Source organism: Acomys russatus, chromosome 1 (assembly GCF_903995435.1).
Source record: "Acomys russatus chromosome 1, mAcoRus1.1, whole genome shotgun sequence".
NCBI lineage: Eukaryota > Metazoa > Chordata > Mammalia > Rodentia > Muridae > Acomys > Acomys russatus.
The window spans coordinates 51,750,228-51,765,782 of NC_067137.1; the positions used below are offsets into that span (position 1 = coordinate 51,750,228).

General features: G+C 38.4%; 1 protein-coding gene across 5 annotated transcripts in view; it reads left to right on the top strand.

Moving 5' to 3' along the window:
* The window catches only part of Etv1 (ETS variant transcription factor 1), an 86,850-nt gene that overhangs the window by 41,888 nt on the left and 29,407 nt on the right, over positions 1-15,555 (top strand). For all 5 annotated transcript variants that reach the window (XM_051145084.1, XM_051145081.1, XM_051145083.1 and 2 more), the window contains 3 exons: positions 6,238-6,367; positions 9,402-9,590; positions 13,343-13,590. In XM_051145084.1, the coding sequence (XP_051001041.1) occupies positions 6,238-6,367; positions 9,402-9,590; positions 13,343-13,590 (567 nt within the window). The remainder of the gene's footprint in view (positions 1-6,237; positions 6,368-9,401; positions 9,591-13,342; positions 13,591-15,555) is intronic.

A 15,555-nucleotide genomic window follows, 5' to 3' on the forward strand; every position in this document is an offset into this window, starting at 1 on the left:
TTTGGAGGTTCTTCGTCTCCCTCCTGACTATTCAAGTCAGCCACTGTGGCTCAAACTAGCCCCAGACTGTCTACCAGTGAACAGGATAGGAAAGAGTTCTATTAAAAGTCCATTTATAAAAACAGGTAGTAAGTTGTAGGTGGCCACAGCCTGCTCTTTAAGAACTCCTTAAGTACCATGCAGTAGATTATCCTAAACATCATGTTTTGGGTTTGGTTCTGTTTTCTTTATACGCAGAAGTCTCAGAACCAGTGTGAAGAGACTCTCAGGAGGCTGCACTCTTGCCTTGTATCTCTTTAGAAATGGTAGATTTGTTTCAAAGAGCTCCTTCTTTTTTGACAAGAACTGAAAATAAATGTTTCTTCTTCTAGGGTAAATGCTTTGAATTCATAGGAATTATTATTCTGTTTCACTCTTAGAAGGATGAAGGAGTGAAAAGAGTGAAAGCTCAGAGCCCCGCCCACTTTTTGCTTCTGTACATTCTCTGGCCACATCTTAAAGGAGACTTGTGCGACACTTGTGATGTTTTGGTATCTGAGGGTGGGGCAGTGTGGGAGAGCACCATCTTTGTTTCAGTGTAACATGAGTAGTGTGAAATTGTAAATGTCTTTGGTCACAGTAATAAACTGGAAGGAGGCAGAATGCCTAAAAGCAAACACAAATGCTCTGAGAAGTTTCTGCATTTAGATACAAGTGCCAAGAATGTATTAGTAACGGCATGCATACAGCTGTTTGTAACACACACACACACACACACACACACACACACACACGCACACACACACACACAAATTAATCAAACATAAGAAATACAGAACAGGCTAAAAGCTTTCCTAGAGAAAATAGTTTTAGAAATCTAAATAAAACTCTGATTGGACTTATCTACGCACTTGATGGTAGCATGTCATCTTGCTTAGCACCTGCACTCCCTCCATAGGTCCATATTGCCTTCTTGCTCTCAGTGCTTCCTATAGCATCTCAGGCATGGTAGACACAGCAATTACCAAAGGAATAAAGTGGTCCGAAACACAGGGTGGGACTCTATATAACGTTATAATGTGTTCATGAACAAGAAACATTTTAAGTCAAACTGTAAACAAATTTTAATTTTATTGCAACCAAAATCACCATATTCTTTTTAAAAATTCTATTTATTACTATTTTTAAAGTAGAGTCTCCCTTAGCCCCGGCTAACCTTGAGGACCTTGAACTTGTGATCCTTTTGCTTCTTCTTCCCAGTACTGGGATTACAGGCATGCTGAGATATTGTTTTTAAAATTACATTAGACCATCCCCCAACACTATCATACTTAAAAATTTAAATTAGATATATTCATTGTACTTTATATGTTAATATTTTGCCTCCATGTATGTCTGCGTACATATATGACTGGTGCCTATGAAGGTCAGAAGAGGATATTGGATCCACTGGAACTGGAACTAGAAATGGTCGTGAACCACTGTATGGATGCTGGAAACCGAACCAAAGTCCTCTGCAAGAGCAACAAATGTTTTTTTAATCACTGCATCTCTTCAGCCCAAGGCTCCAGTTTTCAACCTGCTGTTATGATGCTATCTTAGATCTTTACACAGACTTCATGCTTAGCTTCTTTATGATTATGTTAGCTCCCCATATCTGTGACCAAATACTCAATAAAATAAACTTTAAAAGTAGAAAGATTAATTTAGCTAACGGTTTCAGAGATTTCAAGTGACTGCCTCTGCTTCTGTAATCTGCAGTGCACACTACATCATGTCAGCAGCAGCTTTTAACAGCTGGGAAAAAAAAGAGGCACCAGGGCCTGGAAGTCATACTTCCACCAGCTCAGCTTCCGTCCACTGACCTTACCACTTAAATTCCCTCTCCTCCCAGCCATGCCTCACCCTGGGAACAAAGACGATGAACACTTGAGCATCTCAATGTCAGTCAAGCCCAACCTTGACAATCATAAAATGTGATGCAAACTTTAGGTATTTTCAAACATGGTTGCAGTTTCCTATTCGGTTCTAAACTCAGCTTCCCACAGAAACGCTGTCTATTCGTGGATGAGTGTTTAGTGGATAGCTGTCGCAGACATGGTCTGTTACAGGCAAACTGCCTTATTGTGATTAAGAAAGTATTCTCCGGAGAGACTTTAATTTGTTCTTTCTCTCTCTCCTTACAAGTTATTTTATATAGTGTTTCTGCTCATGTCAAAATGCATTTTTGAAGGTAGGATCCTTGCTCTCGCAAAGGTAAGGGTATCTAGGTGGTTCTGCAGTGTTGTAAATGAAGTGTTTTCCTTTCTAAAATGTAGGTAGAAAATAAAAGGAACTAAGCCCTGTCTCACAGTTCACAGTTCTAAAATGAAAACAGTCACTAAATTATCAAGCACTTAACAATGAATACCATAACCCCCAGTAACCTCTCGGATTAGGCAGTAGTCACATTTATTTTGGAAGTGCATATTTTTAAGTTCTGATATTTTGGAGCTTTTAAATTTAAGCATTAGACAAACTCAGCCATCATTCGTCAGCCTTAAGATGTGGTTTTAAAGGTAGCTTCCATCAAGACAGGGAAGGAAAGGCCTATCTCTTGAGTGTTCTCTCTGCCTCTCCATAGAGGAGATTGCTAGAGCTGTGGCTTGAAAAAGGTTACATTGGAGCCCTGTTTCAGGAATGCCTGCCTTGAACTCTGCATTTCATACATAGATAAGTGATCCGAACTCTATGAAGTTGGGAATAAAGTATCACTTCAAAACATCATTTCTTTGTCAATGAAATGAAGAGGCTAACTCACTTGATTTAATTCACTGGAAAAAGGAAAGATTCACTTTAATTAAACTACAAACAATGCCGATGCCTGCAGGTCTGTGTTCCAGACCCAGGGAGGACCACACGATAAGCGGAATGCTAGCAGCCAAGGCAGCAGGCTGGAGCCGTGTTCAGCGAAAGTAATTTAATTAGTGTTGATCATGACTCCAGATGATGGTGATTTGATAAGGAATAATTTAGTACTTAACAGCCTTTTACATGCACCAACTCCATGTGGGAAGGTACAGCAAATTGCACGAAATGAATGTGCTGCTTTCTCTTGCGCCGGTGCCAATGATCTGGAAAAACCTCCTATTACCAGACGCTAAGCCTCGAGTCCTGTTATGAAATATACCTAGCCAGCTTCCAGCCCTCTCTGCTGGGAGTCTCTGCATCTCTCGTACAAGGGTAAATAAGAGAAGTTTGTATACATGAAGTCATAGGTAGGATCCCCAGAAGGCAGGCAAGCTAAAGTGAGGAGCAGAAAAGATAAATCGCACATTCTTGTGCAGAAAATTGAAGAGTTTGGTTTGACTTTAAGTTTTATACTTCACCTACAGATAAAAAAGACGAAAAATAAAAATAAATGTGGTGTGTCTGGTTAGTCATTTGGTTCAGGACTAGTAAAGACGAATCAATTCTTGGTCCATAATGATTAATAGAAAGCGAGAACGTAAAGACAGTGGAAACCCTCCATTGCTAGAGCTGGAGAGCCTATAAGTGCTGGTGTCTAAAAGAGATTTTTCAAGGGCCGAGGCTATGTGAATGCAAGGTACAGTGGTGCTGTTGCCAAGCCTCACCCTGGCCTCAGCATTTGTCTAGGATTGATAATCCCCTAGAAATATTTGTAGCATAGAATCATTACACAGCCAACTTGGTGACAAAAATGCCTAGGAAGGGAACATTTCCTCAGGGAGCAATAGCAAGGTGCCATGTACTGGGTGGATTAAAAACAGATATGGATTGCCTTGATTTTCAGAAGCTATAGAGCCAGATGAAGATGTAAACAAGGTTCTAAGGAACAAGAGTGAGGATATGTTCCACAAATGCCCTCTCCCTCTCTGGTCTCTGCCACTCTCCTATCAGTCGTTGGCATTTCTGGGTTTGCAATATCCTCAACTTGATCTCCAGCTTCAGCTGGACATGATGCTCTCTTGAGTTCATATCTTCTGTCCACATCTCCCCTTGGTTTGAAGGGCACTAGCTATGGAGTTACAGCTCTCCTTAATGACTCAATTTAACTGAGCCTCCGAACAAGATCACATACTAAACACAGAAGGAAATCTTTACACTCTCAGCTAGCTTTGTTTTGGAAATTTACAGGGCGTAACTCCATAGCTGTGAGAGCATCTGTGTTTTTGGATGCATTGGAAGGTGCTTTATTCCTTGTTATTTCTGAATATTCTTTGCATGCAGATGCCATATTTTACTTATTTACCTCCACCCATGAATATTTAAAACATTTTTAGCTTTCTTTTCATGAATAAAACTTCCACAAACATTCTTACAATATGTCTTTTAGGGAACATATGAATTCCTTTCCCATATATACATACACACATATATGATAATCATGTTGAACCTTAGCAGGTAGTCACATACTTTTCTGAGATGTTTATACCAACCCATGCTCTCAGCAGCTTGAATAAGAGTCCTGTTATCTTGTTTCTTCAATATCAATATTGTCATTCTTTTGCAGTTTAATTTTCTAATAAGTATTTGGTGATAACTCTATTATTTTGTTGGCAATTTCCTGATGAACAAACATTATGATTACATTTTCACTCATTTTGTTGTCCACCCCACTTATCACCCAATCTTTATATTTGGATATTTTCTTTTATGAACCACTTGTAAAGGTCTTTGGTCCATTTCAGGTGGTCATTTGTATTGCTATATAGCAAGTCCTTTTATGTTAAATAAGAATTCTTTGTCAGATCTTTCAGTTGCAAGCATCTTGGAACTTATGGCGAATCCTTCACTCATCTAATGGTACCTTTAAAGACTCAATTCTAACTTTAGTAAAGTTTAATTTGTTAAGTTTTTCTTTTGGATTGTTTATTTTGCAAGCTGTTGATTAATCTTTTTGTACCTTTTGGGCAAAAAGTCTTAAAGTAAAGCATCTTAGGTTTTAACAAATGTTATTTGTGTAAACTAGATCTGAACTCCCAGTTCTTTATGTTACTTTATGGCGGCGGGGGGGGGGGGGGGCGAATGGGTTTCTTTGTATTTTGCTACAGCTTTTTCTTAGGCAAATATAAAACCTAAGTTTTAGTTCAAAGTGTCAGAAATTGAGTGCATCATTTTGCTATCTATATTCAAAGAACTTGCAAATGATTTAAAAGTTTTGCAAAAAGTACCAGTAAATATGATGTAACATATATGTTTGTTATTCTAAGAATTATGGAACCCATGTGCATACACATGTGTCACCCATGTATACAGGAGGAGAGAGTTTCCTTGGTGAATGTCTTTGTGGTTTTCTTTTCCACGTATCAAAAATTTTATCATGGACATTTAGTAGTGGAAGAAATCTAAAGAGACTAGAGTGAACACTTGTGTGCTCATCAGACTTTGAGAAATACAGTAAATTTATTAGTTGGTTTTATAGTCACAAAATAAGCACATTTATGTGAATATATATGCATTTTTGTAGTGTCCATTTTATGATATAACCTATATTAAATTAAGTATAATGAATGAACATTCACTGTAATTTAAACATAGCTACATGTTACACTATATGAAGAAAACTACTCTTTGATAAAGAATTTTTTATTGACGAATACATTTGATGTAAACTTTCATGTATCATATTTCTTCTTTATAATTTAGTAGGTAGATAGGCATGTATTTTTGTTCCTGCTTTAAAAATAACCGTCAGCCTTAAAGATGTTGGTTTCCCTAGCCCCATACTGTTATGGCTTTCCTTAGGACTGACACCTGGATTTTCTTTGTCATCTGCCATGAAACCATTGCTGCTGAAGCATTACAACTTAGGAATGCTTAAAGCTGTACTCCAATCTTGGCTAACAGTTATGGGGTGTTTTTTTGTTTTTTTTGTTTTGTTGTTGTTGTTCTTGTTGTTTTCTGTTTTAGTCATTGGACATCTTTGTGACAGGTTTGCAAACTTCTTTTCTGAAAAATGGCCTTCTAACATTGTTAATATCAACAAAGCCAATTACTAGTGATTTGATTTAGTTTCAGCAAAGAAAAAATTCAGCCTTGTATTTTGTTACTCAGGAAAAAGCAGAAAAAGGGCCTGAAGATGACATAGAATTTTTAGATTCTTTTCAGCATCCTGGGTTATCAAATGCTACTTTTCTTACAAGCATATGATGCCGTGAAATGTTAATTGTACTTTAACCAAGAGAAGTAAAACAGACTAATAGACTTGATTCCTAATTGAATTGAATCTTTATGAATATTTTGCTCTGTTTTTAGTGGCTTTTCATGGCCTACCACTGAAAATCAAGAAAGAACCCCACAGCCCATGTTCTGAACTCGGGTCTGCCTGCAGTCAAGAGCAGCCCTTTAAATTCAGCTATGGAGAAAAGTGCCTGTACAATGTCAGGTAAGCTGCCGTGTGCCCATAGACAGAGCAGCATCCCCTTTTGAAACAGAAACTGTAGAATGATATAAAAACCTCATGCCAATTTTATGGGTTACATCTTCATTACATAATAAGCTAATTAGGTAATGCATTCAGCAGAACTCTAAAGACCCATTTGCCATACAGTCGCACACTTTAGTATCATTTTAAAGTAATAATTCTCATCTCAATCATTAGCTGCTTTTCTACTGGGGTGATGCATCTCAGGGTTGAGAAGAGGGTCTTATTTGGCACAAGCAGCTTTTGAAGGTTCTAGTCAGAATGGATGCATTATGTACTTTAGACAGTTCATAGAAAAAAAATATATATATAACATTTGGCAAGCACAAACAGTACATTAGTTATCTGACAGGCTTTCCAGATGATCTATAAGATGCATTCATGGACAATTGCAATAAAACTACAATTTTATAAGGCTTGGCCAAGGCTATTATCTATTAAAAAGCTAGTTGTTCTTGAGATGATAATAAAGGGTGGTGCATTCAAAGTACATTGTTCATTTGCTAGAAAATTTGATAACACATATGTTCATTTAAAACCCTTTGTAGTGAATTGCATGCTTTTACTTTTCATCTTGCCCTCTAATTGCATGAAAAAAAGAAGTTGGCTCTAGCTATTGACTATTACTCTTGATTACAGTAGAAACTTAGTTCTTAATGGGAGGTGGCTTGAGAACTTATAAAAAATGATTCCAAATACTTGCACTGTTTTAAAAGGTGCATCAGTTCAAGCTCGCAGTGCGTTGGGATCAAGAGCAATCTTGTGTTGCTGTGGCTACATCTGCTGTTTGTCCTCTTTCTCATCTGTTAGATGTAAGACTCAAGAAAATTAGATTGTACCATCTCATGGCAACTAACCAATACTGAGATCTTTTGTTCCTGTTTGTTCTTGAAATTTATTGTTTTATATCTGACTTTCTAAGAGGCTCACTGGAGCCTGAAATTATGAGGCAGCTTAGTTGAAACTACAAAGTTTTATAAAAACAGACCTATTATAAATGTGAACCATGAGAGCACACTGAGTTCCCATAAGATATTAATATGTGTTTGGACACTTAGTTTTATTGTTTGCATTTTCTCCTTAAGGTGTGTATAACAACATAGTTATTTTAACATTGGATAATTACCAGTCACTGAACCACTGAGATGTAGGATTCTCTTTGTAGTTCAGCATTGATTCGTATGGTGACAATAAAAACATTGTTTTTTGTTTGTTTTTTAGAATACATCTCAGATCCATACATGAACAGTTGAGGAATGGGCCAACAATTTGCAGGATTTTGTGAAAACCAACTTAACCAACTTTCAGAATGGTGTATACAATACATTCTGATACTTCCATCTTTTTATAAATAATAAAATTTAATATAGTACCTTATGGGAAAATAGAATAATATTTTAGAATAAGTAGTCTTTTCTTTCTTCCTTTCATTCTTTCTTCTTTTTTCTTTTCTTTTTCCTTCTTTTTTTCTCTTCTTTCTTTCTTTTTCTTTTTTCTTTTTTTTTTTTTTAAAGACAGGCTTTCTTCATGTAGCCGTGGCTGCCCTGGAGCTTACTATGTAGACCAGGCTTGCCTTGGACTCACAGAGATCTATCTGCCTTTGCCTCTTGAGCGTTGGGATTAAGGGAGTGTGCCACCACCACCTGGCTTTGTTTCTTCTTTTTTATGGGAAAGATTCAATCAAGCTACTTCATGGAAACAATATGTTTTTGTTCATAAATATCAGTAAACAACATAGGTAGAATCTATTGCCTTATTCCTTCCCTTCCAGTTCCTCTTCTTTTTCCTCCACCAATTTCCCTTTCCGGTATTGTTTATATGAACACATACCACTTTAAGGATGGAGTAGATGGATGTAGCACATACTCCTACACTTCTGGAAAGCATATTTAATTTTGGATATAATTTTCTTGTAATAATAGAGAAGTTGTAATCTGAACAGAAAATATTTTAAAATGTCTAACACTATATGCATATATGTACGTATGTACATATGTATGTATGTATGTATGTATGTATGTATATATGTATCTGTGTATTTGAGATTGGATCTCACTGGATGGCAATGGCTGGGGCATAGAACTCAGCCTACAGACCATGTTGACTCACAGAGATGAGCCTGCCTCTGTTGCAATTAAAGGCTTGGTGTACCTCCTTACTCAGCTCACATTAATGTTTTTATTTGAAGAGTAGTTCTTGATACTTTACACAAAAATATACCTTTTTGTTGTTCAGAAAATAAAATCTGATTTTACTAAGATATTCTTCTAGATTGAGACATTAGTTCTTATTCCAGAAAGCCACACATTGGGAAGCTATTTAAATTCATAAGATAAAACAAAGAGCTTACTTTCTTACATTGGTAATTGAGAGTGGAATTTAGTTTATGATAATAGGATTTTATTCTTAATATTATTTTGTACTCACAGTCAAGGAAAATTTAAATATATCAGAGACATTTTAATTTGCCTCATTAATCTTTATTATCTCATGTGCAGAATCCAAAGCCAAACATCATTTAATATAAAACATCTAGAAAAGCAACAGCACTGCTTTAAATTTCACCACAAAAAAAGGCAAATCCAACATGATCTCTCTTACTAAACTGATATTATGTCTTATTTTGAAGTGTAATATAGAGGGAGAATTACAATTAGGTGTTAATGATTTAGGAGGGACCTGGTACTATAAGGTTTATGTTGCGAACAGGTGGAAATGATGACAATCTCTTGGTACAGGAGTCTTCTTTAACTAAGTTGTCTGTTTACTGAAATTTTATGTTACAAGTATTCATGTTATTATACAATTTACTATTCCATTTTCTGTTTAAGTTCCTGGGGACTTTGAAATGTGTACATTCTAGAATTAAAAAATCAAAATCTATAGGAGTTTAGCTACCTTATCACTTATGTCTAAGAGAGGTCTTCTTTCCTAGGACGGGAATGTTTAGAAATCACTCCTGTGCAACCTCTACTCTCTCTTGTTCTCTGAGTAGTGCCTATGATCAGAAGCCACAAGTGGGAATGAGGCCCTCCAACCCCCCGACACCATCCAGCACTCCAGTGTCTCCACTACATCATGCATCTCCAAACACAACTCATACTCCGAAACCTGACCGGGCCTTCCCAGCTCACCTCCCTCCTTCTCAGTCCATACCAGACAGCACCTACCCCATGGACCACAGGTAAGCTGCAGATACAGTGTTCTAGACAAAACAAACAAAGTCCTCCCAGCATCAGCTTTCATGGAGATCATTACCCATAGGTGTTCTGAGGATCTCTTCTGCTTTGTTGTTGAACTTCAGTAGAAAATATTTCTAGTAAAAGCTTGCCCTATCTATACTAAAAATAGCTCAGAAGGAGATAATTTGTAAATACTTCTTTTATAAATGTGTAAGTTGTCTGCTACAATTGAAGATTAGTTTGTAGACTGACATCTGAATAATTCTGCTTTGCTTCTCTTAAATTGTTTCACCTAAACTTTAGGTCAGGCACTAGTTCTGTGAATTTAGGAGACATATTTTTCTAGGTGCGTATGAAACTAGGTTCATGACTTAACATCGTCTTACAGAGTGTAACTTATTTGATTAATCTATTCGTTTTCCTTTTCAATGATTATTTAATGTCAGTAGAGCCATTACTGCGGGCATTACGAATGTGCTTCAGAGAGACAGTTGCCAAATGAGTGTTACTTAGAAGTGAATAAGGCAAGAAGATGAGTGTGGAACTGGTGAGAGGGCTGCAACAGGAGACTGTTGACTCTTAGAGATGAAGAAATCCAAGTTGGAACACAACCCTGGACTCAGTGCTGCTTTAGCCTGTGTGTTAGAACACTGGTTCACTCTCCAGCTAAGTCCAGCCCTTCTACTTTGTTCCTACTTACCAGTGCTGTCCTGGAAACTCTTTAATAATAGTCTCCATGGGAGAAAAAGACTTTATCTGAAGTGTGGACTGAGTTGATGACAAAATACTACCTCATTGTGACAGCCCTGAATACTCACTGGAAAGAAATGTGCATCACACACCACTGTGTAATATCTGTCACCTGCATTGGATGATTCGCAGAGCACAAGTAGGAGTGAAATCATTAGGCGATTCAGAGCTTAGTTTTTATTGCCTTTCTGTATTAAAATATGCCTTTTAATTGAAAAACTGTATAATTACATTCTTGATATGATTACTTAGACCTTCAAAATCCTGACCGTTTATTCATGAACTGACACCATAACTCTCTGAGATACATCACTGTAAAAATAGCTGATTGAAAGGGTGCCTCCTAGTCAACAGAGCAAGCAGGTGTGGCAAGACAAATCTGGATATATAAAGAAACACTTTATACCTCAGTCTCAAATAGTCACTCCTAGCTCTAAAGGAAGAGGGTGAAATCACATTTTCTGATGAGAAGCAAAGCAGTGTCCTCTACTTTTGCTTCCATCACCTGGTCCTTCCATGCTTTCCTTACCAAATGCCTCCTGTTGCCTTTCCTTTCTCACCCCATAGACTTGAGATGTATTTAGACTGAAATGCTATACGCATCTGTGTAAACAGTTTTGGAGCTACAGAAGGAAGACTGCCTCTTGCAGGGTGGGCCATTAAACAGAAGCACATTGTGCAAGACCAAAAAAGAAAATGCAGGGACAACACACCACTCTTAAGGTTGCTTTGGCCCAGTTCTGAAGATGCACCCACATGTATCCTCACCAAGTGCCCTGCAATTCAAGTGAGCACTGAATTATAGGTTAGATTGTCTGCCCTCTGCACAGGCTGGTTATGTCTAAGGCAAGGTGACTGCTGAGTAAGTAGTGTGCTTGTTTTTAGATGACCTAACTGGAGGTGCTTTAGCCAAATCCATTTTGGTATCTCAACTTGAAGTCAAATACTTGAGACTGAGAACAGCCGGCCCGGAACTATAAGAGGGAAGCTCGGGGTCTTTTCCCACTGCTCTCCAACTGAGTTTTGAGGATGGTACCAGCTGGCCAATCCCAGGAAAAATCTCTGAAGCCTTATGTTTCTGATCAGGATTTCTTAGAGGGTTCTGGCCAACAAATAGCCGTCCTTGGTTATAAATGGCAAATTTGCTCTGGGAACAGATCCCTTCCCCAGATAGCCCTCTCCAGCCCAGGCACCCCACCTCACTCTGGGAATGGTTTATGGCCAGCTGGCCCGCTCCATGCTTCCTTTCTTCGGCCTCACTGTACATCTCAGGCCAGCCCTTTGGCACTTCTTCTTGAACCCCACTGTGCAAGAGACCTGTCTGTTTTTCTCAGTGGTGCCCCAATGCATACAATGATTCTTTTAACCCACTAGTGTCTTTGCCTACTCGGGCACCAAACTTTTCCCTCAGTCAATTTCTCTTCCTCATTGTTCAGTGGTTCACCAGAATGACACCCAAACCGTAGATCCTTCTGAGAAGCATGTCACGGATCCATGCGTGGCTTCTAGCAAGAACAAGTACAAATCAGGTTGACTCGTAAAAGCCAATGGCTTGCTTCCCGATAAAGCTTTCAGTGCAAGCGTTATTAGCTTCCTTTTAAGGCTTCAGAAGGGAGCCAGCTTCTTATTTTATCTTCAAGTTACAATTTTCTGATTCACTCCTTGACAGTTCTTAATGATAATTTCTGTTTCTTTTTTTGGCTAATGAAATAAGCAAGAGAAGGAAAATGAATGCAGTGCCAGCCAGCCTAGCGGTTTCACAATAGCTAAGTTTCTAAGTTTATTTTGTGCAGGTGTAAGTGGAATTTCCTTGTGTTTCAGGGCAATCAGTGCACCTAGAGTTAAGCCCTGGCATGGTGTTTGCTTTGCCGTTCTTTGGCTTTTACCTTATTCTCGTTTAACATTACTGAAATTAAATGCTACCTTTCAAAATTAAAGTCCCGGGAATGCTTTTAGTGGGGGGTTAATAGGCTAATATTTGCCCGTGGATATGTTTTAGAGGTTGTTTTTTAAGCACTCCTGGGGCATTTTTAGAGTACTTTTAAATCTTTAATTACTCCACATCTTTGTGGTGGGTCAATGATAATATGGATGAGATACACAGAACAGAACAATTATATGTTCGGCCAATATTTACCAAGGATGAAGGAGCACAGGGACTCACTTCCAGCTCTCTGCCTAGGCCTTAGAACATCATCATGCCCTCACAGCCTGCTTTACCCCAAACCTGCCCAACTGCGTGAATTATCTTCATCTTTGGTAGTCAGCTGTTTATATATGCTTATTTTTTAAATCAACTCAACAGTTTGGAGCTCTTAGGAGCCAGTATGTCCTCTGCTGCTGTTGGACAGGACAGAGAGCCTTTTAAAGAAAGAAATATGAGCCCCCATAATGACCAGATTTATTTCTTACAAGAAGGCATTGTTAATTTGGACATTATTGAAGAATTTAAGGGGCTGCTGATTGGAGAAGAGATTCAGTTCTCTTGTGTTTCCTGCATTACTGATGGCTATGGAAGGAAAGCCAATAAGCAGGCTTTTGTTTGGCTGCTCTTTTGTTTGGTTGTTGATTCCTTTGGTGACAGAATTTAAAGAGAAAGAATGCCTTTTGAGATCAGATTCTGTTTTTCCTGTATTTTCCTAGGTTTCATTATTTGAGAACCCTTTCTTGCAGAAGTTATGTAAATGATCCAATTAGCTTAAAATTGGTCATTTTAGCTGCTAGGGTTCATATTAGTTCCAAACAGCCCATTGTTCTACAGCTACTGGAGGCACACCTTTAATTGCATAATCTGCTGAATTGTTTGCAATGGATGGATTAAAAGGGGAGCATAAGTCATCACATGACTCAAAAATCATAGCACTACTGTTGTAAGAAAGAGAACTCTGAGTTTCATTAAATCTGTTCACGTTGGGCTGTTTGATATTAAACTATTCACTAGCAGTTAGGAATTATATCAGTCCTTTAAAGACAATTTTGTGTTACCATTTCATCTTCCCTCCAGATTTCGCCGCCAGCTTTCTGAACCCTGTAATTCTTTTCCTCCTTTGCCGACGATGCCAAGGGAAGGGCGTCCTATGTACCAACGCCAGATGTCCGAGCCAAGCATCCCCTTCCCACCGCACGGCTTTAAGCAGGAGTACCACGACCCAGTCTATGAACATAACACCATGGTTGGTGGTGCAGCCAGCCAAAGCTTCCCCCCTCCTTTGATGATCAAACAGGAACCCAGAGACTTTGCGTATGATTCAGGTAGGCTCATCCTTGGGTGGAATTATATGTAAACCACCTTTTCACCTCCCTTGTTGATTTGATTAGTGTTGTCATATTGGTGGCTTCTGACAGGAATTTGCCAGTGGGATTATTCTCATTTTATCCTGTGTTTGAAACTTTCTACATTTGAGGGCGTGGGTTATCAAATGACTGCCGTGAGATGATGATGACCAAAAAACAGGGCAGAAACCTAAGCCAGTTCAAAGAAAGTACCGTTCATAGAATTGCACTTATTCAACCTAGACCAGAAAATTGTCATTTTTTTTGTCTTGATACTGTTCTTTTCCCCTTTTGTATTCTGCTATGGTAATGTTATTTAGAAATAATTCTTGCAAAGTAATAGCCTTTTATGGTAGGCATTTACACCTGGCAAGTTAAAACAATTATTGGTGTCAAAAATTCCAGTCGTCCTAAAGTAAGAATTCTTACATATTAGACAGAGAACAAGAAAAAATCAAATTTAAGCTTCTTTCATAGTTAACTTTGTCTCAGAGAGCTGGAAAATTCTATTACATATCATCTGTCAAAGGAATGGAGTCTTCCTAAAGGTAAGGAAGCTTAAAATTGATTCCAAATGTTACTACTGAGTTTTGCCAACATTTAATTTTAAAGCCCAAAAAACCTACCCACCTCAACTCTACCGAGTTTTTCCTGCTATAAATCTGTGAAATTAGGACACAAGCTTTTTACACTTCTAGGTATTTTAAAGAGATGTGTGAAGTAAAAGGTAGTGTTTGTAAGGAGGGCACCGCAGGTCTGCAACTTTTCATTACTAACATTATTGTCGCCAGGCCCGTAGCTGGTATTAGACGTGGAGATACTTGAGTGCAGTCCAATTTCCTTCCATCTAGATCAAGTGACTGGCCATCCTTTATGAAAGAACTATTGTAAGAACTTACCAGTTCTGCTTAGGGAGCACAAAGCGCTTCCAGGGTTTAAGTTGAATAAAACAACCTGCTTTATTGTGAAGGTCTTTCAAGAGTTCAACACAAGGGGGCCCTGTGACTTGGAGGCTCTTCCGCAGTTGCCATCCTCACAGATAGGAAGATAGAGGACTTTGGCCAATCTAAAGTGTTCCTCAAAATCATGGAAACACAGTAATTGTCCCACAACCCCGAATTTCCTGCCCAGTTGACTCTCCCAGGGCCTGAGTAGATTCTTCCCAGGCTTGATTTCTGTCTGTGCCTCTGCCCAACTCTAGAGAGAGGAGAGCGCAGGGCAGACGGAACTGTCCTTACGTTTTGTATGTTAGGCCTCCCTAGATTTGGGGCAGCATTGGGTTAAGGGCTGGGAAGGTGAGGGGCTAGTCTGCAGAAACATTGGTTCCAGCCTATTCCAGGGCTAATTTTGGAAGGTTTCTTTAAAAGCTAATTTGAACTGGACTTCTGGGTTGTTTTCAAAAAAGAGAATATGTCAAATTCATAGATGATTTACAACTTAGAAAAATAGCTAAGCCTGTTGAATGAGGGCTTACATCTTGGGAACTATCTTGAAATTCTTCCTAGTGGTTTGAGCACAGCGCCTCTTCCTATCAGCCCTGGGAACTCCATAATTAAATACCTTGGAAGCCAGTGGACTTTACTGTAGGTAGGAAACATTTGTCTCTGAATTTCAAATTCTGTTAACTGCTGTTATGCTTATCTCTAGCCATTTTCAGTGGCTGCAGTAGAGTTTAATTCACCAATAATTTAAAGAAACTACAGAAGGAAACTATACAAAATAGTACAAATGGTCAACCAGTGGGACTTGTATAATATGTTGAAATTTTTCCGGTTTTGCTTTTTTTTTTAATGTATAATGCCAAAAATGAGTATTGTGATTCTCTGATTTGTTCCACATGTATCTTCTCGTGTTTATATTGCAAACACGTGTATGTGCAGCATGGAATTAGTCACTTACACTATGTGAGCCAAGCAGGAAGAGATTTGGGATTCTAATGAGGCA